General features: G+C 43.6%; 1 protein-coding gene across 15 annotated transcripts in view; it reads left to right on the plus strand.

Annotated features, from left to right (window-relative positions):
- The window catches only part of PARD3 (par-3 family cell polarity regulator), a 653,655-nt gene extending 636,088 nt beyond the window's left edge, over positions 1 to 17,567 (plus strand). For all 15 annotated transcript variants that reach the window (XM_045069142.1, XM_045069153.1, XM_045069147.1 and 12 more), the window contains 2 exons: positions 9,293 to 9,420; positions 15,503 to 17,567. In XM_045069142.1, coding sequence (XP_044925077.1) covers positions 9,293 to 9,420; positions 15,503 to 15,899 — 525 coding nt within the window. In that variant the 3' untranslated portion in view covers positions 15,900 to 17,567. The remainder of the gene's footprint in view (positions 1 to 9,292; positions 9,421 to 15,502) is intronic.
- Positions 17,568 to 27,523: the final 9,956 nt, after the last annotated feature.

Below are 27,523 nucleotides of genomic sequence, written 5' to 3' on the forward strand. Positions count from 1 at the left end.
ATTTGCATTTCCCTGATGATAGGTGATGTTGAGCATCTTTTCGTGTGTCTGTTGGCCTTCTGGGTGTCTTCTTTGGACAAATGTCTGTTCAGGTCTTCTGGCCATTTTTTAATTGGGTTACTTGGTTTTGGGGTATTGAGTTGTATCAGCTCTTTATATATTTTAGATACTAACCCTTTTCAGATATGTCATTTGCAAATATCTTCACCCATTTGGTAAGCTGCCTTTTAGTTTTGTTGATTGTTTCCTTTCTTGGGCAAAAGCTTTTTATTTTGATAAAATAGTTTTTATAGTCCCAATACTTTATTTTGCTTTTATTTCACTTGCCTCAGGAGACATATCTAGAAATATGTTGCTACAGCCAATGTCAGAGAAGTTACTGCCTGTGCTCTCTTTTCGGATTTTTATGGTTTCAGGTCTCACATTTAGGTCTTTAATCCATTTTGAGTTTCTTTTTGTGTACGGTGAAAGAAAATGGTCCAGTTTCATTCTTTTGCATGTGGCTGGGCTGTCAGGTTTAACCAACACCATTTGTTGGACAAAGAGACAGTCTTTTCCCCACTGGGTACTCTTTCCTGCTTCAATGAAGATTAATTGACCACATAATAGTGAATTCATTTCCGAGTTTTCTATTCTGTTCCATTATCTCTGTGTCTTTTTGTGTGTGTGTGTGTGCTAGTACCATATTCTCTTGATCTCTTCAGCTTTGTAATAGAAGCTGATGTCTGGAATTTTGATGCCTTCAGTTTTGCTTTCTTTTTCAGGATTGCTTGGCTATTTGGAGTCTTTTGTGGTCCCATACAAATTTTAGGATTATTTGTTCTAGTTCTGTGAAAAAACGCTATTGGTATTTTGATAGGGATTGCACTAAATGTGTAAATTGCTTTGGGTAGTATAGACATTTTAACAATATCTGTTCTTCCAATCCATGAAAATGGAATGTCTTTACATTTCTTTGTGTCCTCTTCAGTTTCTTTCATCACCATTTTATAGTTTTGGAGTATAGACCTTTCACCTCTTTGGTTAATTAAGCTTATTCCTGAGTATTTTATTATTTTTGGTGCAATTGTAAATGGGATTTTTCTCTTCTTTTCTCTTTCTGTTGCTTTATTGTTAGTGTATAGAAATACAGCAGATTTCTGTACATTGGTTTTGTATCCTGTGTCTTTTACTGAATTCATTTATCAGTTCTTGTAGTTTTTTGGTGGAGTCTTTTGGGTTTTCTATATGTAGTGTCATGTCACCTGGAAATAGCAAAAGTCTTACTTCTTCCTTTTTTTTTTTTTTAAAGATTTTTTCTTTATTTATCTGACAGAGATCACAAGTAGGCAGAGAGGCAGGCAGAGAGAGAGGAGGAAGCAGGTTACCTGCAGAGCAGAAAGCCCGATGTGGGGCTCGATCCCAGGACCCTGGGATCATGACCTGAGCCCAAGGCAGAGGCTTAACCCACTGAGCCACCCAGGTGCCCCTACTTCTTCCTTATTAATTGGGATGCCTTTTAATTCTTTTTGTTGTATGATTGCTTTGGGACTCCCAGCACTATACTGAATAAAAGTGGTGAGAAGAGTGAACATCCCATCTTGTGCCTGACCTTAGGGGAAGCTCTCAGTTTTTCCCCATTGAGTATGATGTTCTCTGTGGGTTTTTCATAGATGGCCTTTATGATATTGAAGTATATTCCCTCTGGGCCTACTTTTTTGAGGGTTTTTATTGTGAATGGATGTTGTACTTTGTCAGATGCTTTTTCTGCATCTATTGACATGATCAGATGGTTTTTACCCTTTCTCTTATTGTTGTGATGTATCATGTCAGTGGATTTGAAGCAGGATTCTCTTTTGAGGTGTGGTAAACATCCTTAGCTATGTATATTTGCACAGAAAAGCTGAAAAGAGGAAAGAGTACAGTGGCCACCTGAGGGAGAAGACCAATCCTATATGAAAATGGTTTTCAAACACAGAGTCCTAACCCAGCAAGAGCATGCCTGGGTTTCTTAGTCCCCATACCACACTGTGAGGAGTAGCAGAAATCCTCTTTACTTTACTTGGGAATGTGGATTTCAAACCACAATTAAATAATTAATTACTTAGTTGATCAGATGTATTGAGTGCTTACTGCTGTGTTCTAGTCAGTGTGTTTGGTGCAGGAGGACAAAGATGGGAAGGAAAGATTACCCTTAGAACTCCGCAGTCGAGCCGATCCACAAGAAAAGAATATTTTGTACAGTTTATGATACAGGTGCGCACAGAGTATTAAGCACAGAGGAACCATGGCCAGATCAGTGTGACTGGTTAGGAAAGGCTTGAAAGAAGACTTCGGTGTTCCCTTTGGGGGCCATGGTCGTCATCTCTGTATCATTTTGATTTCAAGTACATGTGCCAGCATGAACTTGAAAGAAAGAACACCTCACTGAAGTTGTAAAATATTTTAAATATATAACTTTGAGAACGAGAAAAACATGTATTTGGGAACTCAGATTGATTGGACTTCTGGTTGCTGACATTGTATCCCCATGCAAATGTCCAAGTTTGTTTGAGGCTAAATGAGCATTTCTTACTTCTTAGCTGTAGATATTTTTCATTGAAAGATGTGGAAATGATTTAATACCAATTTTGATTCATTTGTAAGGATTTTTTTTTCCTTAATGGTAGTGAGGAATATGTTGGCATAGATTTCTATTTATCTGCTTAATACAATCCTGTATTAAAAAAATGTTTGAGAAAATCTTACACATCCAGAAAGTCACCTACTGAAGGTCATAGGCCAAATTATTGTATAACAAAATGCCATCACAACTTTAGACTGACCACTTGGCTTGTATTATCATTTCCTGTAATGAGTGAATGGGGAATTATTTGGATGACAAGCTGATTACTATAAGAATGGAATAATTTCCTAAATTGTGGGTCAGGAGTTAACCTTTTCTTTTTTTTTTTTTTTTTTTTTTTTTTTTTTTTTTTAATTTTCAAACAATTGGGATCTTGCTGTGTACTCTGCTTTCTGCTGATCATATAAATGGGCTTCAAGTGACTGTAATTCTACCTAGTGTATTAATTTTCCTACCAATTCTCATTGTTGCCTTAATAAGAGCTGCTCAGTTGTTCAAAAGGTAGCTGGGTGTATGGTTTTTATTATGTTTTATAAAATGAGCTTTGAATGTCTTAGAGTCTTTTTTTTTTCTTTTCCTGTATGTACTCTGACCTTGAAATGTCACTGTATTTGGAAAGGATGAGACTATGATCTCAACCATTAGAACGGTTTGCAATCATTTTTGTTCCAAGGAGTCACAAACTCATCTTCAAACTATGTGTCCGTCTTAGTCCACAGTAGTTGAAATTGCCATGCTTGTTGGAAATGCCACACACAAAGTGCAACCAGATGTATTACATAGAAAAAGATCCAGGCCAATTACTTTACATACAGAGAGCCATGCTGCAGAAAATTCATCCAAGTAGCCCTTTTCCATTCATCCATTTTCAAAATGTTCTCCCTAAACTCCACTAGTGTGGAATGCACCTGTTCCTGGGCTTTTGTTCAAAATAATGTTCGGGCCTAAGGGAGCTGATTTGTGGCACAAAAGGTCTTTAGATGAGCAGAGGCCCAGAAAATTTCCTTAGCTCCATAATTAAAGTGAATTCTCTCCCAAGTTGGGTAAAAAAAAGAAGGAGAAGAAGAAGGAGAAGGAGAAAAAGCAACTTCTTCCCGGGTGTCATGCCAGGTACAACATAAATAAAGCAGCAAGTTGTTTTCAATCTTTCTTAAGATAATGGAACAATAGCTGAGGTTAGGGTTATTATCACAGAGCTCAGATATGGACAGGACTTAGTGTTGCTTTTAAAAGAATTAAATTGCAGGCTGCAGACAGAAGTACAGTATGCTGTTAAAACTTTGCAGATACCTGAGTGTTGCCCACAAGGAGACTTGCTGGCTGAGGCGGTTGATAGATGGGATAATGGAGCCTTTAATAGCTATATTGCTAAATCCTTTCCATCCCGGGTTGGTAGTGACTGAAAGTAGTTTAGTCCTTCAGATGGAAAATTGATCCTCTGTGATGTGAATACCCTCTTCTCCCCCAAGCTTTCTTCTAGCTATCTTTAAACAAATATTAAAAACAACAAAAAAAATCTTCCCTTTTCTCCATCTTTCTGTCTTGCACTTTTAATGGCTCCTCTTCCCTTTTTAGGGTTTTGTCTGCTTTAATTAGCAAGCCAGTCGGTAGTACACAGCCACCCCACGCCCCCAGATTGCCTTCCCTGTACCTGGGGAATCAGAGCAAATGATGCTTTTGTTTTGGTTTTCATCTTTCTTAAGGCTTCAAGGGTATATGCTCTGATTTTCTTATAATGGGGCTCCATGCCTTGACAACAAATACCTTCTCTCAGCTGATGGCCTCTCAGTCCACATTGGGTGGAAATCACCTCCCTTAGAAGTCGACCTGGAGAAAGCCATTCCCACAGGAAAGGGAGGGCCCTTTACTCATGGCCAAAGCCTCCACGCTGCTGCAAAGCAGAGCCCTTTTTTATAGCCCCAGGACCCGTCCCCTAGCCAAAGGCTCCATGACCAGTGGGCCGTGCCACCCACAGTGGTGTCAGGTAGTGGAAACGAGTGACGCTGCTTTGGGTTGCCATTAGCACGTGCCACTAGAGAGCTCGCCTGTTCTGTAGAGCTACTCTGTATTTTCATCCTACCTGCTGTTTGAGGGCGGGGCGGCGGGGGAAGTAGATCCAGGCACTGGTTGGGAAAGAGGAGACAGAGACAAACGGTGTCTAAAAATCAAACATGTATTTATAAAAACTTTATGAGGGAAACTGGTATGCTCTGCAGATTTTTCAAGCATTAGTCACATCATTAGTAGCAATTAAGCTTTTCAACATTCAGAACCCACAAGAGTTAGATCGATAGTTGTAGAAGTACCTTGGGTGATGGGATCGAGGTGGAGGGCCGCGAAGGCAGGATCAAGACAGAAGTTAACTTTGTCTTGATTAAAAGTTTTTGGTGGGTCTGCTTCAGAAAATGATTACCAAGATTAGCAGTTGCCCCTTTTTAAAAAGAATAAACGTTTTACATTCTTTACGTGATTCAGTGGCGTAGCTGTTCTTCCTGCCCGCTACCAAATGTGTAAATTACCATTTTTATCAGCACGTGGGATGCATATTAGGGTTGCAGCACATTTGAATTGCTGAAATGGGGACTCCAGATCTCAGGTGGGCGTGTGTTCTTTCAGTGATCGTGGCCGTCATCTTCACCACAGCTTTGCCTCCAAAGCAGACAAACTTCTTGTAGCTCATTTTTGCTTTCAATATGTGCCCTTTGAATGTATGGGAAAATTTGGGAATTTTGATCATTGATAATTTAAATAGGAAAGTCACTCAAAAGTATCATTTGGATGGGCTCCTGGGTGGCTCAGTCAGTTGAGCCTCCGACTCTTTTTTTATTTTTTTTTTAAGATTTTATTTATTTATTTAACAGATAAGAGATCACAGGTAGGCAGAGAGGCAGAGAGAAAGACAGGAGGAACCAGGCTCCCCGCGGAGCAGAAAGCCTGATGCAGAGCTCAATCCCAGGACTCTGGGATCATGACCTGAGCCAAAGGCAGAGGCTTTAACCCACTGAGCCACCCAGGCAGGCGCCCAAGCCTCTGACTCTTGATATCAGCTCAGGTCATGATCCCAGGGTCATGAGATTGAGGCTCCATGCTAGCTGTGGAGCCTGCTTCAGATTCTCTCTCTTCCTCTCCTTGTTGCCCCTCTCAGCCCCCTCTCTCCCTCTCTATCATTTATAAGAATAGCACATACATGTGTGTATATGTAAACAGATACAGGTGCACACACATGTAGGCTTACATGCTGCTTTACATGAAGAAAAGAGTATCTAAAAGTTATTTTCTTTAAATGTTCATAAACATTAATGAATTTTCTTTCCTATGTAACACATGCACTTGTGTATTAAGCTCTAAAAGTTTGACCAACATTGCCTAGTTCTAACTGCGCTGGAACATTGTATGGTGCATAATTTATTTTTTTTCTTCCTTTAGCCCATGAACTGTTAACCATTTTGATTTTGTGTTTTTATTTTTTGTATTGATTATTTTCACTTCTGCAAAAGAATGATTTTTGTATAACTGAGGAAAATGCTTAGTTAATGACTTAATGTGATGAAAACACTTTGTAGATATTTTTAATATTTTGTTTTACACCAGTAAATAATGGGCAAGTTGTGTAGCTTTCCCAAAACTTATATAGTTGTTTGTATGGTATAAATAATATCTCTCTATAATCATGATAAAGACCAGCACTTTGCAACTCACTTACAAAAGTAACATAGTTTTCACTGTGGTTTTAAACAGGAACCATGAAGAGATCCACATATCATGGCCCTCGAGTGTACTTGTACTATATCACCACGTATTTATTTCTATTTACAATCTCTACATTACCATCGCTGTGGCAACCTTGGCTATTTTTTTACTTGAAAGGTCATTGCTTGTCACAAATTTCATTTTGAACAAGGCCAGGTTATTTGTAATTTGCACTCTTAAAAACAGAGCTATTACCTTATTGGCTGGTGAATCTCCAGAATTATAACAACTGTAATTTACCCATGTGTTTCCCTGTATACTTGTTACTTTGTTGTGGTGTTTGTTGATACTGTTTTATTTGAAAACCTGCACTTCTCTCTGGGGTTACAAATTACCTTTCTTCATTTCTTTATTTTTGTGATTTCTGGCCTCCAGATACATTATTCTATTTCATTTAAAAGTTAGGATTGTCCATTATAATACTGTTCCCACAATTTACATTTTTATGCGCTCTTCATTGAAACCATGGGTCAGGTTATTTTTGATTTGGGCCAAGTATGAAACTTGCCAGGATGAACTTACCTAGGTGTTGCTCTGGGCTGCTCATGTATCTAAGCCTCCTGGAAATCGGCAGCTCAGTTAACGTTTCATCCTAAAGATAAGGGTGATTCTTTTTAAGAACTTACCCGTTTGCACACTTAGAAAAAGAGAAATGGAATAAAATATTCATGGTAAGGTTAAGGTGTATATTTCATCCTCGTGGGCAAACTAGGATGACATATGTCAGTTTGCCAATACCAAATTCATTCACTCATGTTAAGTTTTCCGATCCTGTGTGATGATAATTTTATTATTAGAATGCATCAAGATCCAACAAGATGCTCGCCACTGATAAGGTTTGAGGAGAATGGTATCAGAAACCACACACTGGAGGAAACAAAAGCCCTTCAACTTCTTCTTCTTCTTCTTCCTTTTTTTTTTTTTTTTTTCCTGTCAGAATCAAATTTTCAGGCCTCTGGGAGAAACAACTTAAAAATACACCTGAAAATTCTACAAGACCTTGCATTTTCTTTTCACATCTCCACAAGCAGTGTGTCACAGAACAGCATGAGCTTAAAAAGCTGGTGACTAAATCCTACTGGAGAATGCCAGATCTTTCAAGACTGCTTGACACATGTATACAGCTTATACTGAATGAAAGGGAAAGAGAAACGTGGTTCTTTTTTGAGGGTGTAAAGGCAATTGTGTAGTATTTTCTTGCTTTGCTTTCCCTCCGTCCAGTGGCTTGTTTCAAGCTTCCCATGCCTCACCATGAACAATAGAACCACTCAGTTCTCTTTTTGGCCAGCCTCATCAAGTGTAATGGAAGAAAATGTCTGTCTTCCTTAATGGAGTTGATGAACAATTGGATGATGCTTTGTTTGCATAAGCAGAACTCACTCAGCAAAGTGTTTTCCTTGCTGAAGGCACCGCTGATGTGTTATTTGAACGGTGTTGTGGAGCGGGTCTCAGAACACACATTTGTTCCGGTGAGTGTGGTTATAAACATCCACTAGTAGAGACTGGGGTATTGTAAAGCCTAATCTCTTCACACATTATTTTTGTATCGGGATATTTTTAATATGCTCACTGACTATGCCCATATGCTTTGAAATTTTTGTCCCATATATTGCCTTATTATTGCTTACCAACAAATAAGATAATGCTGGCCAGGCAGAAAGAGAACAATAGACGATGCTTGCATTCTGTTCACACAAAAGCCAACCACAGGAGCCACTCCTTAAGTAGCAAGCCCACATGTTATCTTATGACTCTCGGAGCGAATGCGAAGACTCTGTTATTTTAGGAAATTAGTGTCGAGTCAAAGTCTGCCATTGGTTTTCAACTCCCTAAGAAAATCAATAGCTTGTTTTCAAGAGACATTCTTCACGCAGAATATGCCTGTTGCACAATGTTGCGTAACACAAAGGGGAACAGAGGTCCACAGTGCCCAGATGGGTTATTTAGTGTCACCAATGCTAAGATAAACCATTGGTGGGTGTTTTGTAAAATTAGAGGCACCGCTGTCTATTTTGAGCAGAGTTACTTTGATTTAAAAGGGCAGATCCAGAAGGGAAGGTAAGCTGAAAACTGTCAGTGAGAAGTTGAAGCATCCACGGGGGCTTGGTCTGCAAGGAACAGTCTACCCGCCCCCCCCCCCCATCTGATTTTGCTGAGACGCAGCAGTCAGTTAGATGACCTGCTGACCTGTGTTTAGCCAGAAGAAGTAAAAGTTTCTCCATAGAATTTAATTAACCCAGGTAAAAAAAACATGCCATTTCCTAATAAGAAGGCAACATGTATTATCTCATAACCCATTCAAGTACCTGTTAGCTTTTGGGTTTGTTCTTTTGATGAGTGTTTCCGTTCCCATGTGGTCGCCATCTGTGGGTTGGAGGAGACCTATGGCAAGCGTGACTAGTTTCAGCCAATCTTGATTCAAAATGTAACTGTCATCCTTTAATAAAAGGGGAATCCACTATATTGTCGTCTATTGCTAGGCTAAAATATGTAGCTGCTGAAACAATTCACCAGCTCAACCAATGTTCACGGACTCCCCCCACTTTTGTGAATTATTGTAGCAGATGTTTAGGGACTTGTTTATTTTTGGCATTGGTTTCCTCTGGTCTTCTGAGCAGACTCACTCCCCTATGTTTGCCAGAGAGACATGGGATACAAAGTGGTATCTAATGTTGGTATTTACCAAACCTCGTGAGGAAGACTAGAAAAGTTGACCTCTCAATTTCAGACCATCCTCCAGCCATAATCAAAATTTAAGATGCTTGAGTACTGCGTGCTCAGAAGAGCAAATAGAAAACACAGCCATGGGCTTTTTAAAAATTCACAGAATGTGTAATGTGTTTCCGAGGCAATCCTTATGCATCGGAGCGGGGTCAAGCTGTCCGGTGACATCCACCCTTCCCTTCTTGCTAACCGATGTGCGTTTCCCTCCCGCAGCCGAACTCCAGAGCGGCGGCGCAGAGCGGCAGGCACTCGGTGTCGGTGGAGGTGCAGATGCAGCGCCAGCGGCAGGAGGAGCGCGAAGGGTTCCAGCAGGCTCAGCGCCAGTACAGCTCCCTGCCCCGGTAGGAGCCCTCGCCCTGAGCTCACAGCCACCCTGGCTGTAGCAAACCCCTCCCTGCGACACATCGCACTGGCTTCTCCCACTCTCGCCCGTAGCCGAGGAAGCAGCCTCCCTGCGGAAAGCAGCCTCCGGGTGGTGGTGGGGTGGAGGGTAGGGGGTGAGAGGCGGGGGGAGGGGAGCATGGCTCAGCCTGCATGGCCATCTCCCTGTGCAGGGGATGCTGCTGGTCTCACCCCAAACTCCCCGACTGAGAGCAAGATGAGCTGACGTAGGAGGACTAGGCTGAGGGGTCACACCTCCCATCTGGTATTGGCTCTGCTACTTCCGAGGGGGCCGTGGACTAGACGGTCTCTTCCGCTGAGAAATGGAAAGCTAACTCTTCCTTTGCCTGGCTGGGTAGGCCAACTAGTGTGTCTGGTACGGTGTGGATCCAGGGCTCTGTGAAAGGGTAGGGGTGAAGGCTCTGTGGTCTGTGCTCAGGGGGCATCTTACTCTTCTTACTCTCCTGCCATCCTTGCTTTTGCTCAGTGCTGATCCAGAGAGTCCCAGGGATGCCTACCTCATTAGCTGACAAGCTGGTAGGGTCTCTTGGGTGACTGAGCCCTAATACTTTGAAATGATAGACCTTTTTCCATTTAGCTATTTCCTCCATGCACAGTAAAGAATAAAAGCATTTGGGGCACCTGGGTAGCTCAGTAGGTTAAAGCCTCTGCCTTCCACTCAGGTCATGATCCCAGGGTCCTGGGATCCAGCCCCACATCAGGCTCTCTGCTCAGCAGGGGGCCTGCTTCCCTTCCTCTCTCTCTGCCTCTCTGCCTACCTGAGATCTCTCTCTGTCAAATAAATAAATAAAATCTTTAAAAAAAAAAAAAGAATAAAATCACTTAAAAACGCTCATCTTCCCAAACTTCTCAGGAGGCACTCCGATAATCACAATTCCTAACAGACATTTGTTCTGTTTCAAAAGCAGGTGACAAAAACATTTTGGGTGGGAAAGAAACTATGTTGACCATGTTTGTATCAGGTGGATCGCCTGGAATGCAAGCAGAGCCCTGGGGGCCGGGGCGGCAAGTGCTTCTACATGTAAACTTGACCGACGGATACAAAAGTAGTCTTGATTTCCTTCAAATTTTTAAGAATGATGAGTCCCTTTAAATGTTAAATAATCACTATAATAACCATGAGGGACTTGGCTATATTGTTGCAGATCAGACAAGGGAATGAAGATATGAATGAAATTCTCTACCAGGCTGAATACTTTATTGTAGTTATCATGATCGTAGTATTATTAGTATTGTAGTATTGTTCATTCAGTTTTTCTTTTTTAATCTATAAAGCTGTATCTCCTTAGAAAACGAAATTACTTTTTCTTTTAAATAGGAGACTGGCTTTTTCTTTTAAATAGGAGAATATTTTTATTTAGTCCTGTCTAAGTAAGAGTCATTGAAGTTTAGGTCTAGACAGGACCTTGGAAATCATGTTGTCCTACAAGGAAGCAGCTAGGTGAAATTAGGTAACCTCCCCTAAGGTCTCACAGCTGATTCTGCCAACATTCAGAACCCAAACCTGCCCATGCCCTAAACCCTAATTTCATAAGGCTCATTGCTACCAAAGGTTTTGGTTCTCAAGTCTGGAATTTTAATGGGAGTAGGTGTAAAGTTTCTCTGTGCTCTACTGCCCTTAGCATTTGGAAGAAGGCCACTGTATGAATCAGCTCAGTGCATCAAACGGAGAACACCTGAAGGATTCTACACAAAGGGGTTCTGTGTCAAAGCCCTCCACTCCGCCCGTGTGGCTTGCTTTGCATCAGAAAGATGAGTGCAGTTAGGTCAGGTAGACCCACCTGGTGGTCAGGCGCATGTCGTGGCCCATGGGAACAGCATTGCCTGTGCAGGGCTATGATCTGATTTTATTGGCCAATTGTTTGGCTTCTTAAATGTTTGTGGTGTTCAAGAGTGTAACAGATGAAGGAAAAATATCAGAAAGCTTCTGTAAGGGGCGGAGTGAGTTGGGAAATGCATGCGGCTAAGGAAGGGAAGTGGGAGAGATGGTGGCCAAGGGCCTGGAAGGACACGTGGTAGAAGAAGAGCCCGTCAGGTCCCGGTGCTGGGCAAGAGGACAAGGACAGATGGGGTGTTTCTGCTGACTTTCTCCTGGTCGTGCTCCCAGGTAGCCCAGTATTCCAGACTGAGCCTCTGCTCTTGTCCCCACCTCCTCCTTCTCTGAGCTGCCTTTGCTTGCCTTCCCTCTCCCTTCTGAAGAACCCAGAAGAAGGATCTGATTCATGGAAGGGGCTCCTTCTACCACTGCCAGTGGCGACAGAACATCCCTCTGGGTTGACCAAAGCCCCATTAGGACCAGGCATTGTGTTCTGTATTAGTAGGAGAAAAGCAGAAATTCCAAAAAGAATGAGCTGTAGTTTCAGGCAAGAGGGCTGGTAGGCCTTGTACAGCCTGTTGTTCTCTTCCATCAGAGAACAGTTTCTCAATGGGAGTGGCGATTGTGAGGAAGATTCCGGAACCTTGCCCCCAGCTTGGCTCCCTGTAGAGCGGCACCCCTTGACGAAGGCTGTGTGCAGAGATCTAGAGGAAGGTAGAGAGACCAAAGAGGAGCTCAGGGAGAGATTGCAACAGCCTCCATGGGCTTGAGTCAAACCCACATTTCTGACATGTGAGATTCTTTAAAGACACTTGACCTCTGCCTTTTGGATGTTGACAATTTGAGTTTTGTCTAAACAAGTTGGTGTGGCATTTGATATCAAAAAGACTTCACACACAGCAGAAATTCTCTTGCAAAGTGGAGCATAAAATCAAACAAATGGTCGTCTTTGTATCAGTAGCATTGGACAAGGTGGTTTGAATTAGAGGGCTGGATACAGAGGGAGCGGTTTGTAAATTCTAACTGTAATTAACAAACCTCTAGACAGAATTCGAGTTACATTTTGAAATGTCAGTAAGAAACTCAGGTAATAACACTCGTTTGGAAGGAGAGACCTGAGTGAATGCACACTTAATTCTCAACCAGACTAGGATTTCTTTTTAAATCTTTGAATTCCTAAATTAGTTATCTTTTTTTCTTTTTTACTTTCTTCTTTTTAATCCTTTTAACATTTCTAGATTAGTTTCTTAGTGTTCAAAAGGCAACTCTAAAACTGAGTAGAAGTATGTTCCCTTACAGTCACGGACAGAAAGATGGCTTTCCTGAAGCATTGGGTCTTTGGTGTACAGGGTGGTGGTCTTTAGGCCATCTTGGAAGTGGTTGTAATCATTGAGTGGCAGGTACTGCCAAACCCGGGCATTTGCTTTGAGTGGATTCAGAAGACTCGAGTGGGCTCTTTCCAGGACCAAACAAACCTTTGTGTTGGTTATGAAGGAGTTCAGCGAAAGGAGATTGATATTTTGTTTCTGCTGTTGTTAATTTGTGGCTTTTGACTAAGAAATCCTGGGATAGTCAGAAACTCCTTTCCAGTCTCTGAGGAAGTGGGGTTGCTTTCACTTAGTGAAACCACCTCAGTTATTTGGTGTCTCTCCCGCTAAGATCTTGGTCTCGGCCCAGTCCTCCTGACAAAGGACAGATGCTTATTTTTGCTTATTTTTTTCCCCTGTTGGTCATAAAGATGCCCCCCAAACCCAGAGGCTCATCTTTAAGGGCAAAGTGACTTGGCCTTCAAACTATACTTCCAACACCCATTAGTTAACCATTCACTGTGTGCCATGCTTTTCGAAGCATTAGACACGTCCTCTTTCCTTGATTTCTCCCCATATCCTATGCCATTAGGTATCTAGCCTATTTCACAGATGAGACAATTTGGGCCCAAACAGTATAACCCTCCCAGGATCACACACCTGGTGAGTAGCAGACAGGATTGGAATCTCTGTCCACTTGATCCTGAGCCTAGTGTAGAAAACTCTCATTGTCTGCTCTATTCTGGAGTTTCTTTATGAGCTGCTCATTTCTCGTCCTCTCCTTAATCAAGGGCTTATTGGTACCAGTGGTTTCCTTACCAAGAGTGCGTGCACGGGCACGGGCCAGCACGGGTGTGTGTGCGTGTGCGCATGGGCACATATGCGTGCGTGTGTACCCATGTGCATGCGTGTGTACCCATACGTATGTACTTTCCCCACGTGTCTTACTTCATATCTCAGGCAGATCTGCTCTCTTCTCTCTGGCCTGCCTAATTTGAAGAATATTTTAGCTACCAGAAATTCTTTCTCTCACATCATAATGTCTGTCCCTAACAGACCTTTGGTGACTTCTCCGTGTGTTTAAATAAGAAAGACTCTGTCTTCCTGAAAGGATTCAGAATTCCACTTCTGGTGCATGAGTGCCATAGAGCAAAGCCTCGGGCTTTATAGAGTCTGGGGTTGGGGGGTGGAGACGGTTAGTGGATCTCAGTAGGCTAAGAATGGAAAAGAGCTGACATTTCTGCAGCCTATTTCTGGTTATCTTTAAATTGATAACTAACCCATGAAGGAATTCCACTTTTGTTGCTGGAACATCAGTAACAAGTTCGTTGTTTTAATTAAAGTTTCATGATTAATGTCAAATCCCTGGTTTCAAGCTGGCACTTTCCATCATTCATGTCCCTGGGCAGATTAATTTATGACTTTTTAAGTGAAGATAATCAGTGCTTTAGGCAAATAAACTATTCCATCAAATCTAAGGATTCTTGCCTGGGCTGATGGTACAAATGGTCCGATTCCCATTAAAAGAGAGCCAGATAGAGATACTGGGGACCGCTCAATTAATCTTAGTCATATCCAGAGATGATGCTGGACATTAGTTCATTTTCCTTATTGAAACTATCCCCAGCTGCATTTTAGGCCATGTGGAAAATGGGCAGATTTCATCCCAAACCATATTGGTAGCACTTCTGAATGTTCAAAAATGCAAATTTCTCCATGCCCGTGGGAGCCCTGTAGCTGCCTAGACCTTATTTTCCCTTCACACGAGTCTTCCTGAACATTCCGTCATGTCGTGTGTGTTGATGTGAAAGGCTGAGCACTACATACTGTCGCCAGATGATTTTCTTCTTGATAAATGGAGCAATATATTTTGTTTTATTACTCAATTCTCTCTTCCTCTCTTCCATTTTTAAGGCGAAAAATTAGGACATGTCTTCCTTTCTGGCACCAAATTGTTTTACTTTATCATAGCCAATCTTATTGTAAATTCATAAAAGCATCTAGAGACTTGATAGTAAATTAAAGATGTTTCAGAACAATAATGTTTCCTGAAAATGATGTGCAACTTTATTGCAGAAGTGATAAGACTTCGAAATTTCTATATGACTCTGATTTATTTCCCTATCCTGGGATGACAGAAAATGAGTGAAGGAGACAGTCCCAGCCCTCGGAGAGGGTGCAGTGTGTGGGAAAATAGTGCTTACTCTCCAGCCTTCCAGGTTTCACCAGCTTGATGAGCATGTTTTCTGAAGAGTGTCAGTTGCTGACATACACATCTCGAAAGCCGGGGCTTTAAGGGACCTCCTGTTGCATTTTTCATCATATAGGAGTCTAGACTTAAATCTTTCATAACTGAACTCATACCGTAATCCATTACGGGCACTTCATATTAGCTCGAGACTCGGGCATTATGGTGGCAGCTGTGTAAAATATTTGTTTTGCTTGTTTAGGGTTGAATTGTAACGTTCTGAAACGAGCAATTACAGCTGGGGCCGAAGCTACCAGATCTCTAATACTCCTGTACAGCGTCTTGCCGGTGTGTCTATCTAAATGGCAGGACATACGGTTACCCCAAGCAGAACAGACAATGCCTATCCAGACGCAGTCAGAGGATCCTTTTTGCTGGATGCCACGGAGTCCCTTAGCTCTCTCCCCTGTCTGGCCACTGTTTGTTGACAGTCGTGTTTTAATCCTCCGGGGACCCCTCCCCCCATCACTCTGGGTGATGCATGATTGTAGCTCAGCACCTTTGGTCGAGAGATGCAAATGCATGTTCCACTTTCCCTGCCTCTCCACCCTGCTTTGTCCCCCCGCCCCCTCCCTCTCTCTCCTTGCTTCCTTTCTCTCTCTCCCCTTCTCCCAACCCCCCTGTACTAACCTTCGGGATTTGCTTTCTAGGCAAAGCAGGAAAAACGCCAGCTCCGTGTCCCAGGATTCCTGGGAGCAGAACTACTCCCCCGGGGAAGGCTTCCAGAGTGCCAAGGAGAACCCCAGGTACTCCAGCTACCAAGGCTCCAGGAACGGCTACCTGGGCGGGCACGGCTTCAACGCCAGGGTGATGCTGGAGACGCAGGAGCTCCTTCGCCAGGAGCAGAGGCGGAAAGAGCAGCAGATGAAGAAGCAGCCGCCTCCTCCAGAGGGGCTCAACAACTATGACTCATACAAGAAAGTCCAGGACCCCAGTTATACCCCTCCCAAGGGGCCCTTCCGGCAGGATGTGCCCCCCTCCCCTTCTCAGGTCGCTAGGCTGAACAGACTCCAGACTCCTGAGAAAGGGAAACCCTTCTATTCCTGAGCAGGAGAAGAGCGGAGGCTCCGTGTCAGGCAATAAAGGACATTTTCTTACGAAGACTTGTATTTTGGGAGTTTTTTTAAAACCTCGATGGTACTATGGAATATTTCTGTTGTTGGTATCAGTGCCTTTACGCAACGAGGGCAAAGAAGTGGAAGGCCTTAATGTCTTTGCCACCATGTCTCCAGTGTCTGTTTCATGGAAGGATTTCCCGCCTCCCGACAATCATCGGTTCAAGGCATCCGTGTGCTCTGCGTCTCTCTGGAGTCCCAGGACTGTGCCCCGCCCCCGCCCCCACCCCCCATGGTGAGCTGTCCGTGGTACTGCATCTCGGCCCCTGACAACTTAGGGTGACAAATTACCTTGAAGTGAGGGTGATCCGGATCCTTCTTTTTCCCCTTTCAGTTTTCTTTGATGTGAGGCGACGTCCCAGTGTCTGGCGGATCTGCATGGGTGACAGACACCAGAAATTGGGGCCTTATGGTACTTCACAGCACAGTCATTTATAGTACTTTGTAATCAGCATGGTTTTCCCTGTTCTCTCCTCAGCTCCTTGCCACAGCAACGTTCCTTCATCCCATGAAAGAAGCTAAGCCATATCCAACACTGTCTGGTTATCATGGGGGGTCCTTTTGCCACTGCCTTAGAACTCGACATTACCAATAAAGCGATCATTCTCGTCCGTGTTTATAAATACGCTTGTTCAGTCATGTTCCTGACACGTGTGTTGAGTCAGCGCAGCTCTGTGTGGGGGGCGTGGGAGAGGGACAGACTCCTGGTTGGGGACCGATAGAGCCAGCCCACCCGCCCTGTGTGTATCGTGATGTGGGAGGTGGGAGCTGAGAAAAGAATTCTCCCAGGATGAGCTTCTGGCCCACAACATCCCAGTAATTATTTTAATTAGTTTGCATTTGACAGGTTGGCAGGAAGGGCATAGAGTGGGACAAAGAGAAATCAGACAGTCATTTTGGGATTCTCAAAACTCATCTGCTCTCTATGGTGTTGAAAGTCAGTTGGAAATGACATTTGCCTAGTGCGTTGTATTTCTGCCTGGTGATACCATCCGGGCTCCCAAATAATTCTGCCCGGAGACAAAGAAGACAAATAAGGGAAAAGCTGTTCTGTCACACGGCAAACCTTCTGGTGTCCCCAAACAGTGGTAACAAAAGCCTGGGCTCTCGTGTCAATATTGTAAGGTGTGTGGGGGTCATGAGGACCTTGGTTGCTCCCGTTTTCAGCTGTCGGTCTGACCGTCGTGTACTGTAAACCATGGCTGGGTTGCTAAAGTGCCTGCAAATCCCGAGGTGCAAAGGCTTGAGGTGAAAGCTCGGCATACCGTGTATTAACAAAAAAGAAAAGAAAAAAAAAGAAAACAACAAAAAAAAGACATGTACTGATATACGTATTTTTTTTTTACTGGCACATTGTATTTTTGTGTCCACTTGTTTTTAGAAAATATGTGAAATGTCCACACGTACCTATTGTCTTTTTTGCATTTCTGTGTAATGGTTCTTTGTGTTCCTAATGTGTGGCGATACTCAGTGGTGTTACCAATGTCAGCACGGTGACCTTGGATGACAGTGGCTCTTTCTCACAGCCTTCCCGGAGCTGTGAGAAACAGCTTTCCCTGTACATATGAGACTTCTAATAAAAGGCATATTTCTTCCTGTGCTTTGTGGTGTCTGTAGTGTTCCTGTGGAAACTCCTAGCTGGGTGGTTTGGTTTTGTTTTTTTTTAAGTATATTAGCAGATGTGATTTTTTTTCCCCCCACATTTGGAAAAAGTTGAAAGTTTCCTTCTGTCTGTCTGTGTGCAGATGCAGAGGTGGGTGATTGACCGCTTACTTGAACACCTGAGGAGAGAGAGGGCAGGAAAGAAAGAGGGACCGCCTTAGTGAGTTTACTGAAAGACCCAGGCTGCCGAAAGAAGCCTGGGGAGTGCAGAATGGAAGGAGTCAATACTCTAGAGCTACATAAGAGAAAAATTATGCAGGAAGTCACATCATATTCCCGCTACTGTCCCTTGCTCCCTCTGGATCGCTTCAGCAGAGCCAAGTGTTTTGAGGGAATCCCACCTTGCATACTGTGAGCCCAGAGAAAGGTCCAGATTCTTTTCCACTTCTAATACCAACCAGTTCTTCTTTCCCAAATTACAAAATAAGGCTTCACTCTTTCTTTTAGATTCATTAACATGCATACGCTCCTCTGAAGACATAAAGGGCACCATATCCCTAGGTGTGTCTCGTGCATAAATACCCATGTGGCCCCCGCCCAGAGGGCAAGCTTTTTACACAGACCTGTTGAAAATTGCTTCCGTGTGGAGTGCCAGCTCCACAACCAGCATCAGCTGGTTGTCATGGTAGCCTTCAGCCTGTCACTAAGTCCAATTCTGTCACCTCAGGATTAGTAACGAGAAGTGTATAGCAAGCCAAGAAAATAGCATGTCTTGGGTTCTTGTATGCATGCAAGGTGTGGGAAAGTAGCAAAGAGAAGGTGGGCAGATTGGTTAATTTTCTCACTGACCAGGAGGCCCATTGCAGATGCCAAAACTCGCAGGTTATTTGTCTCAACTGACAGAAGTGGAGCGGGAGAGGTAATAGTGAATATCGTGGGGGCCCAAATCACAAAGGGATTTGTAGATGAATACTGACTATTTGGGCCACACTGAGAGGAGAAGTAGGACTCGCAATGAGTCAGCACAGAAGTGGGAATACGCTCTACCAGCAGACTTGCCTAAATGACGGCCTTCTGGCTCCAGAGTACTTTCCAGGGACTAGCTGGGGTCACAGGAAGAGCGTATCTGTAGCAGGGAGCCAGGGTGGGTGTGGTCAGCACGTGCACTGGACGCTGCAGCCTCTGGGGGGTGGGGGGGGGGGAGTTCCAACCCATGCCAGGGGACAGGCAGCCCCACCACAGCCCATACTTAGGTGAGGTTGGAAGTGGAGTGAGTCAGCCATCCCTCAGAAAAGATGGTCCCACAGTTACATCATCACCACTTTTGGTCCATTAAGACTATGGAAAGTCTTGCAAGTATAAATTATCCAATAATATTCTATAAGGTGTCTGTATCATATGTGCATTGAATGCCACCACCATCTTTTCTCCCTGTGGCTGGTTAGACCAAAGACTGCTCAGAAGTCAAACCACCCCACGGTTGACAGGGCTGTCCGCACAATAGGAAGGAAAATGAGGCTTCTCACGTCTCCTGCCAAAGAAGTCAAATATATCAAATCAGAGACCATAAACCAAATGAATTTCCTGTTTTTTTGAGCGGAGGCTACGGATTTAACTGCAAACCCATGTTGAGGAAGGGCAGCAAATAAGGCAACAGAGCCGACCACTCTGCCAGCAGCATGATTCTGAAAACAAGGCCAGAGGCAAGAGACCAGGCTCTTCTGTCCACATCACTGCTCACCATTTGCCCAAAGAAGGCCACTGTCTTCCAGGCGGCTCGCCTTTCTCCAATAATTTTTCTTAGAAAGTACACACGTTTCCATGTAGATGGTGGAACAGGCCTAGGTAGCATGTGCACAATGCACACGTGTTTCTATATCTGTCTCCATTAGTCTGGTTAGTTTAACATGCTTCTAATTTCATCCTGTGAGTCCTTGACACGCACGCAGCTCTTGTCCTGGTTGAAGTCAAACCAAGACGAAGCAGAGAGTACTTTGTTTCTAGTTTTGTTCGCTAGTCATGGAAGAATAAGTCACTAAGGTCCGACTAACTACCTCTGAGTTTATCCCGTCCTGGAGGGCTTCCTTGGGTAACAGTGCACTAGGAACTTCAATGGCTCTCTAACTCAGTTCTTTCTTCTTCTTCTTTTTCTTCTTTCTTTCTTTCTTTCTTTCTTTCTTTCCTTCCTTCCTTCCTTCCTTCCTTCCTTCCTTCCTTCTCTCTCTCTCTTTCTTTCTTTCTTTCTTCTTTATTTTTTAACAAAGATTATACTGACGACCTGTCAGGTAAGGAGATAATCTTCCTTTCTTACTTCAGAGACAGGATATCATCTTAATAAGGCAGCTAATAAGAATGTTCACAGGTCAGAAGCGCGAGAGACAGAGGTGCTTTAACCGGAAATCCCCGTCAGCTGAGTAATGACAAGATCACAGAGCTGGTTAAGTTAAATTGACTTTTTAAAAAAACGTGTGGAGAATGAGGGTTATAATTTTGAGCATAAGCTTTTCTTTCTTCCTTTCTTCCTTCCTTCCTCTTTCTTTCTTTCTTTCACAAGAAACTGGTGTTTTACAATTGATCTCAAAGAGGGAAAGAGGGCCCTTGCACTCCACACAGAACGGACATATTTCCCATTAGATGGGTTCTTTCCTCCAAAATCCACCGTCTTCCCGCAGCACTCCTCTCCCCTGCTCTTCCTCTCCTTCCAGCTTCCACATCCCACGCAGCCAAGCCCAAAATATATGAGTGTCCTTTGTCCATACATTTTCTTTCTTTAGGTTAAACCCCGCAGTACAGAATTTCATTTTTAAAGGATCCCATTATGAGTCCTATAAGATCAAGCATCTTTTGGGACAGACAGGTTGGTTGGTTTGTTTTTCCTTTCTGAATTCAGATGTAAGTGATCGGTTTTTGTTTTCTGACTTTGCATTTTTTAAAGCGCGCCCTAGGCGCAGCCTGTCACTGCCCAGGTAGGTCTGTTGGGTGCCGGAAAGAGGGCGAAGCTCTCCCTCCAGTGAGTCTGAACAATGACTCGTCTTTCCTCCTCTGGGCTTATTTGCTCACAGGATCAATTAAATGTGTGAAAAACACGTTTTTCTGAATTGCTCAACTAACTGCTGAGTCACCTCACACTGTCGTTGGCTCAGAAAAGCCATTTGGAGTTTGTTCCCAGACAGTGTGGATGTCTCACGAAGAGACGACGCTCTTCCCAGGGTGTCATCAGCCTCCGCGGATCATCGGTGAGAAGGGGGTCCAGGTGGCAGGAGCCTTTCTCCTGTCTCTGAAGGCAAGTTTGCCACTTGCTACAAGGCTCCTCCTCAAGCTGAAGTTTGGCTTCCACGAGGGATTTTATGATGCAAATATTTTAAGTACAACTTTGAAGATTTTGCCATTAAAAACAGTCTCCATGGCTCAGGGCCCAGCCGACTGCAAACTACAAGGGGGAAAAGTGCCATATATTTCTGGCAAGTGACAGGAAGGGAAACAACACAAATTTCTAAACCAATCGTGACCTTGGCTAATGATCTGGTTTCAGGCTTCAGCTCCTATCTGACTTGCTTTCATGCAGTGGCATAAAACTTATCACAGTTGTTTATATTGGGACCAAATGGGTGAAAACATTAACCTAAGGACCCGGAGACAGGTCAGATTAGGGCTCGCCAATGAACGAGGGTTATTTCGGAATAATGAGAACCTTTGAACTTGCCTTGTGAAGCCTCAGAGTGAATTTGTCCTACACATGTCCCAACCTTCAACTCCATTTCCAAACTCTCCTTGGCCGGACTCCGATCTGAGCCGAAGGAGTCTCTGCTCTCTGGTTTGGGCAACCCAAGCATTTCTATAAAATCTCAACCTGGAATCAGAGTACACAAGCTGCTGCTGGCTCTCACTCTGTTTACTTGATCTATTTGTGTGGTAGTTCACAATAATCACAATATTCTCATCTTTTCTCTTTGAGTCTCCAAACCCCAGGAAGCAGGTTAGAGAAGTGATGGTCCAATTTTACAAATGAGGAAATCGAGCCTCCCTGGGTTTGTGTCTTGCCAGCGGTGGCAGCTCCATCAGAACACAAAACCCATTGTCCTGGCTGCAGCCCACTGTTGCAGTATCAAGTTTTTATCAAAAGAGAAGCCTTTTGTTTTTAACAATGTAAAGTTCCTTATTTGACTATAACTCACCAATTGGGAGAAGAAACACAAAATAATGTCTAAGGAATTAAGAAGTTAGCAATGCCTTAAAAATAGATTTCGTTAATCACAATGCCATTTACATGCACTTGAAAATTACAACTGCGTATATTACCTATTGTAAATATATTCGCTATATGATTTAAATGCAATGGTTTGTTCACACTTTAAGCCCAATGTTTACAGATTTCAAATACCTATTGAAATAGACAATGCCGGGTTTCCCTGTGGATTTGCAGACCCCACCATGTCCCTTGTTGGTAACCACTGTTTCATGCTTTGGATCCTTCGTTTCGCTATTTAAATCTCTTTGACCAGAAGGTATTCATGTCTAAGCCAGGTTTTCACGTTCAGAAAAGAGTCACTTGAGATTGAAGACAGTGAAAGTTAAAAAAACAAAAATACATAAAATGAATTGGATCTGAAACATGGAAAACAGGAGGCAGTAGAACACAGAGTGGTCACAACAAAAAGCCAATCCTAGCGGCCGGGTTTCTGAAGCAGATGCAGAAGAAACCCCAAATCCTGAAACAAAATAGAAAAGATGGCTGGGAGATCATGAAACAATCACAATTTGCATTAAATCATCAGCTGTTTTCAGCACAGATGGGAAGAGCCTGTTACAAAACGTCATAAGACATTTGCAGCGGGTTTCAAGCTGGACATGCATTAAAAACATTCTTAGCTTTTCGCACTGGGAACAAAAATGTAAATCATTTTCTGCGATGATTTTTTCTTTACATATCATTATTCTTTGTATTTTATTTTATTTTTGGTAAGGAGACTACATAGTAACAGCCAGGGGGAAATGATTCATTTATAGTGTTGGAGAGATAAAATTTATCTTCAAAGAGGTAGAATATTAATTAAGCATAGAAAGAAACTTTTAGCTCCAAAACGTTCCCAGTGAAACGAGCGGCTTATTTCACTCAAGATCCTAATCAAACACAGTTCGGTATCTCGGAGAGAAACACTGGCAGTTCTTGTGATGTCTCAGGGCAGCAGGCAGAGTCTGGGCAGCTCCCCAGGACCAGCCCCACCCAGGACACTCCCTGGGGTTCCGCCAGGAGGATCATGTCCACCCTCGGTTCCTTGCTCCTCTAAATGAACTGTGGGGTCGTAGCTGATGCTCCAGGCCCCTCTCCTCTGATCCCCTGTCCCTAGAGAAGAGACATAGACAGCCACAGACTCAGTGTCTGGAAGAACTGGCTGGCCCAAGGAAACGAGTTTCCAATAACTAATCCAGCTGAACGAGGCACTTCCCTTGGCTCCGGCTCTCCTTCCCGTAAGCCAGGAAATGTTCTCTGCATTCAGTAGGGGATGGCTCATCAGGGACTTCTAATCTCTGATTGGTTACTTCATATACTATGCTAGTATATTCTGCTGCCTATCTTCAGTCCCCTCTGGATTAATTGAAAATCATGGATATCCTGTTTGTGTGATTTGTTCAAGGTAATTGTAAGGCCATGAGGAGGCCAATATTGATTTTTAAGGAAGATGCCACTTTATGTGGCCTGAAATGTACAATGTAGAATGTGGAGTCAATTTAGGAAAGAAAATTATCTCATAGTCACTCATTCATTCATTCATTTATGGCTCCCATTATATGCCAAGCGCTGTGCTAGATGCTGAGCATACGGCAGAGTGTTACAGTCATATTCCAGCAGGGAAGAGCTCTGTAACAGTCAGGGGGTGGTACTCAGCAGGAAGAAAATAAAGAGAGGTTATGGGATAGAAAATGAAAAGGAGTAGACAGAGATCTCAGAGCAGGGATCTGAGGAGGTGAGGGAACCTCGTGGCTCTTTGAAGGAAGAGCAGGCTGAGGAGGAACCACAAGTGCAAACGGCCAGGGCAGTTGAGTGCCTGGGAAGCTCACCGTGAAGTATGGGGGCCGGGTTTGGTGTTCTCCCAGGGGAGGGTGGCTGAGGGAGACAGGAGCAGGAAAGTTTTTATGATCATGATCAGAGCCGGACAAGGAGAAAAGCAAGGACAAGAGTCAGGTTGAGATACACAGCAATGTTGGTCAATGAATCGATTCTGGTCAAGGAATGGTTGGAGTCGGGGAATTAGTCATGAGTGAGTGTGCAGTTTGAGCAGAGATTAGAGAGGGAGCGCTCATAGGTGGGACCATGAGGCAGAAGACAAGCTCAGTGGAAGTAAGGCAGTTAAGGAACAGAAAGACCCATATGTTAGGTCTTCTTTGTGGGTGTTGACATCAACAACAACAACAACAAATATGGTTGTGAGACACCGATTCAGGTGCTAAAATCTTCACAGAATGAAGATCGATAGAAAACCGCCACCAAGAGTGAAATAAAACATATTGTACCAGATTAGAAGCTTCAAAGAAATGTGGGGGTGGGGTGGGGTGGGCGGTTAGGGAGAAAGGAGGACCTACGACCTGGAAGTGTCCCTAAAGAGTGACAGAGACACCTATCCCATGTCCAAGCCCCAAGTGTGTGCTGTGTGAGCAAAAACCAACCACCCCTGGAAAGGCTGGGGATGTTGATTAAGGCAAAAAGCTGGTGGGGGATGGGCAAAACCCTTTAGAGACATCAGACCGCATAACAGGGGTCCCCTCGAGGCCTTGGGCTGCTTCTGATGTCTGAGGTAAAAGGGTTGCAGAGCAAGATCAAGTTCTTTGGTCTCTGAGGGGAGGTTGAAATTCAGTTCTAGTCACTGCCTACTTCTCAGATGCTGAGAGGCAGGATTCTTGCAAGGACCATAGGGGCCCCTTGAGTCGGGGTAGAGTGCTGTAACTCCCCAAATCCCCAAACCTGCTTCACGCCTGTGTCTTGACAACAGACACATTCACACATTCATTCCCTTGTTCAGGAGCTGATGGATACCAGACAATGTGTGTCACTGTGCATTCACTGGTGAACTAAAGAGACGTTGATGTTCTCATAAAAACTGCGTTCAAAAGCAGAAGCCAAAAATTAACGAGTCAGGAAATGACAGATGCTGGCGAGGATGCAGAGAAAGGGGAACCCTCCTACACTGTTGGTGGGAATGCAAGCTGGTGCAACCACTCTGGAAAACGTCATGGAGGTTCCTCAAAATGTTGAAAATAGAACTGCCCTATGACCCAGCAATTGCACTACTGGGTATTTACCCTAAAGATACAAATGTAGTGATCTGAAGGGGCACGTGCACCCGAATGTTTATAGCAGCAATGTCCACAATAGCCAAACTATGGAAAGAACCTAGATGTCCATTAACAGATGAATGGATAAAGAAGAGGTGGTATATATACACAATGGAATACTAGGCAGCCATCAAAAGAAATGAAATCTTGCCATTTGCGACAACGTGGATGGAACTAGAGCGTATCATGCTTAGCGAAATAAGTCAAGCAGAGAAAGACAACTATCATATGATCTCCCTGATATGAGGAAGTGGTGATGCAACATGGGGGCTTAAGTGGGTAGGAGAAGAATCAATGAAACAAGATGGGATTGGGAGGGAGACAAACCATAAGTGACTCTTAATCTCACAAAACAAACTGAGGGTTTCTGGGGGGAGAGGGTTTGGGAGAAAAGGGGTGGGGTTATGGACATTGAGGAGGGTATGTGCTTTGGTGAGTGCTGTGAAGTGTGTAAACTTGGCTATTCACAGACCTGTACCCCTGGGGATAAAAATATATGTTTATAAAAAATTAAAAATTTTAAAAAAAGCAGAAGCCAGCATTAATTAAATAAACACATTAATAGATATAGTATGTTCAACTGTGACAAGATGTAGTATGTTCAACTATGACAAGGTCTCTCAAAACAAAGTTGTTATGAGCGAGGAGCAGGACAAGGGGATGTAATCAGGCTGAGGACGGTGAAAGGTAGGGAGGAGGGCTGTGTAAGGTGGGTCCTGAAGGATTCTGGAAACCCAACAAGAATTTGACAACATATCAAGTATCTGAAGACCTCATCCCCTTTGACAGTAAGGGTTCATTTTCTGGAATCTAGCTAATGAAACAACCCAAAAGGTGAACAGAGAGTTACACCCAAACCTGTTAAAAATACTAAAATAAAAACAAAAACATTGTTTATAAAAGGAAAATTGGAACCTAAACATGAGAACATAGGGAAATAGCTAAGTAAATTATGTATAAAATGCAGCACTCTTGTTACCTGAGCTGATAAATATATTTCATTGACAAAGAAATAAAATGGCAATATAATGTTCAATTAAAAAATTATGGCAGCAATGTCCACAATCACCAAAATGTGGAAAGAGCCCAGATGTCCTTGACAGATGAATGGACAAAGAAGATGTGAGATACACACACACACCCACACACCCACACACACGCACTGGAATATTATGCAGCCATCAAAATGAATGAACTCTTGCCATTTGCAATGCCATGGAGAAAAGTAAAGGGTATGAGGCTAAGTGAAATAAGTCAAAGACAAATACCATCTGACTTCATTCATATGTGGAATTTAAGAAACAAAACAGATGAACATAGGGGAAGGGAAGGACAAATAAAACAAGATAAAAACAGAGGGAGGCAAACCATAAGAGATGCTGAACTCAGAGGCTATCATATAATGAGCCCTGGATGTCATACACAACTGATGAATCACTAAATTCTAGCCCTGGAACTAATAACACACTACTGTTTACCACATTGAATTTAAATTAAAAATGCTTAAAAAAAGTGAACATTAGATTGTCCCCCAGCATGTGTGTATCTATGCACATGTGTGTACATGCATGTACATGTGAAGGAAGGGAACAAATACCCCTGATACTAATGAGAGTTTCCACTGAGTGTTTGCACTAGGATTTGCATTGACTTCTTTCTCTGTGTCTCCATTAAAATAAAGACAATCATTTTATTTAACATTTTTTCTTGAGTTAAAAATATTTAAACTTTGTAGTTACCTTTTGCCTTTTCACTCCCACCTTGGCATTGGAGCCGGGCACACGGGATGGCAGTATTCAGTCAGCGAGGGTTTACTGAACACTCAGGGTGTTTACTGAACACCCAGGGTAGCCGGGCCTTCTGGCTGCTGTGGGAGAACATCTAAGGTCAGGACAGGGAAGCTCATTTAGCTCATGGTGATCCAGGGTGACTCAGGGACGAGCTGGCACGTGGGCTTGTGCCTTCATAAAAGGGTGGCACTGGGGAGGGGAGGGGAGGGAGGAGTCTTCCTGTGAGGAAAACTTCCACGTACAACTTGTAGAAGTGGGGCTTAACAACTTGTGTGAGTGAGAGCAGCTGTGTGGAGACAGGTGTGGGCGCCTGGGCTGGACGAGGCAGGGGGAGCCAGCTGCAGAGGCGTTTGGACACCAGGGGCCCATGGCGGGGATGGGGGGAGAAGGCAGGTTCTTGAGCATTCGCTTACTCATTAATTTACCACATTCTTGTCAAGTGTGCCAGGCACTGTGAGCTTGGGATGCATGAGTGAACAGATCAGATAAAAACCCCTGCCCTCACCTGGCCGACATCTGAGTGTGTACTGGGGTGAGTGCGGTGGGCACTGGGGAGGGGGAGACCAAGTAAGCGACCAACTCAAGAAGTAAATGTTACAGCGTAGGAAGAGTGCTGCGTAGTCGGGAAGAAGCGAGCAGGCACATTTGTGGAGGGCGGGGTCCGGTTGCTGTACTGAATCAGGGTCACAGCGAGCCTCGTGAGGCCTCGCGCATGCAAAGGCTGGAAAACAGGGGTTCTGAGCCAAGGCAGAGACAGACGGAGGCCGGGCCGAAGTTGTTGGTAGTGACGAGTCCTAGAGTGAGAGGTTAAGCCATGTGAATGATAATTGGA

The sequence above is a fragment of the Mustela putorius genome, unplaced genomic scaffold, assembly GCF_011764305.1.
Source record: "Mustela putorius furo isolate JIRA1106 unplaced genomic scaffold, ASM1176430v1.1 tig00003913_pilon_pilon_pilon, whole genome shotgun sequence".
NCBI lineage: Eukaryota > Metazoa > Chordata > Mammalia > Carnivora > Mustelidae > Mustela > Mustela putorius.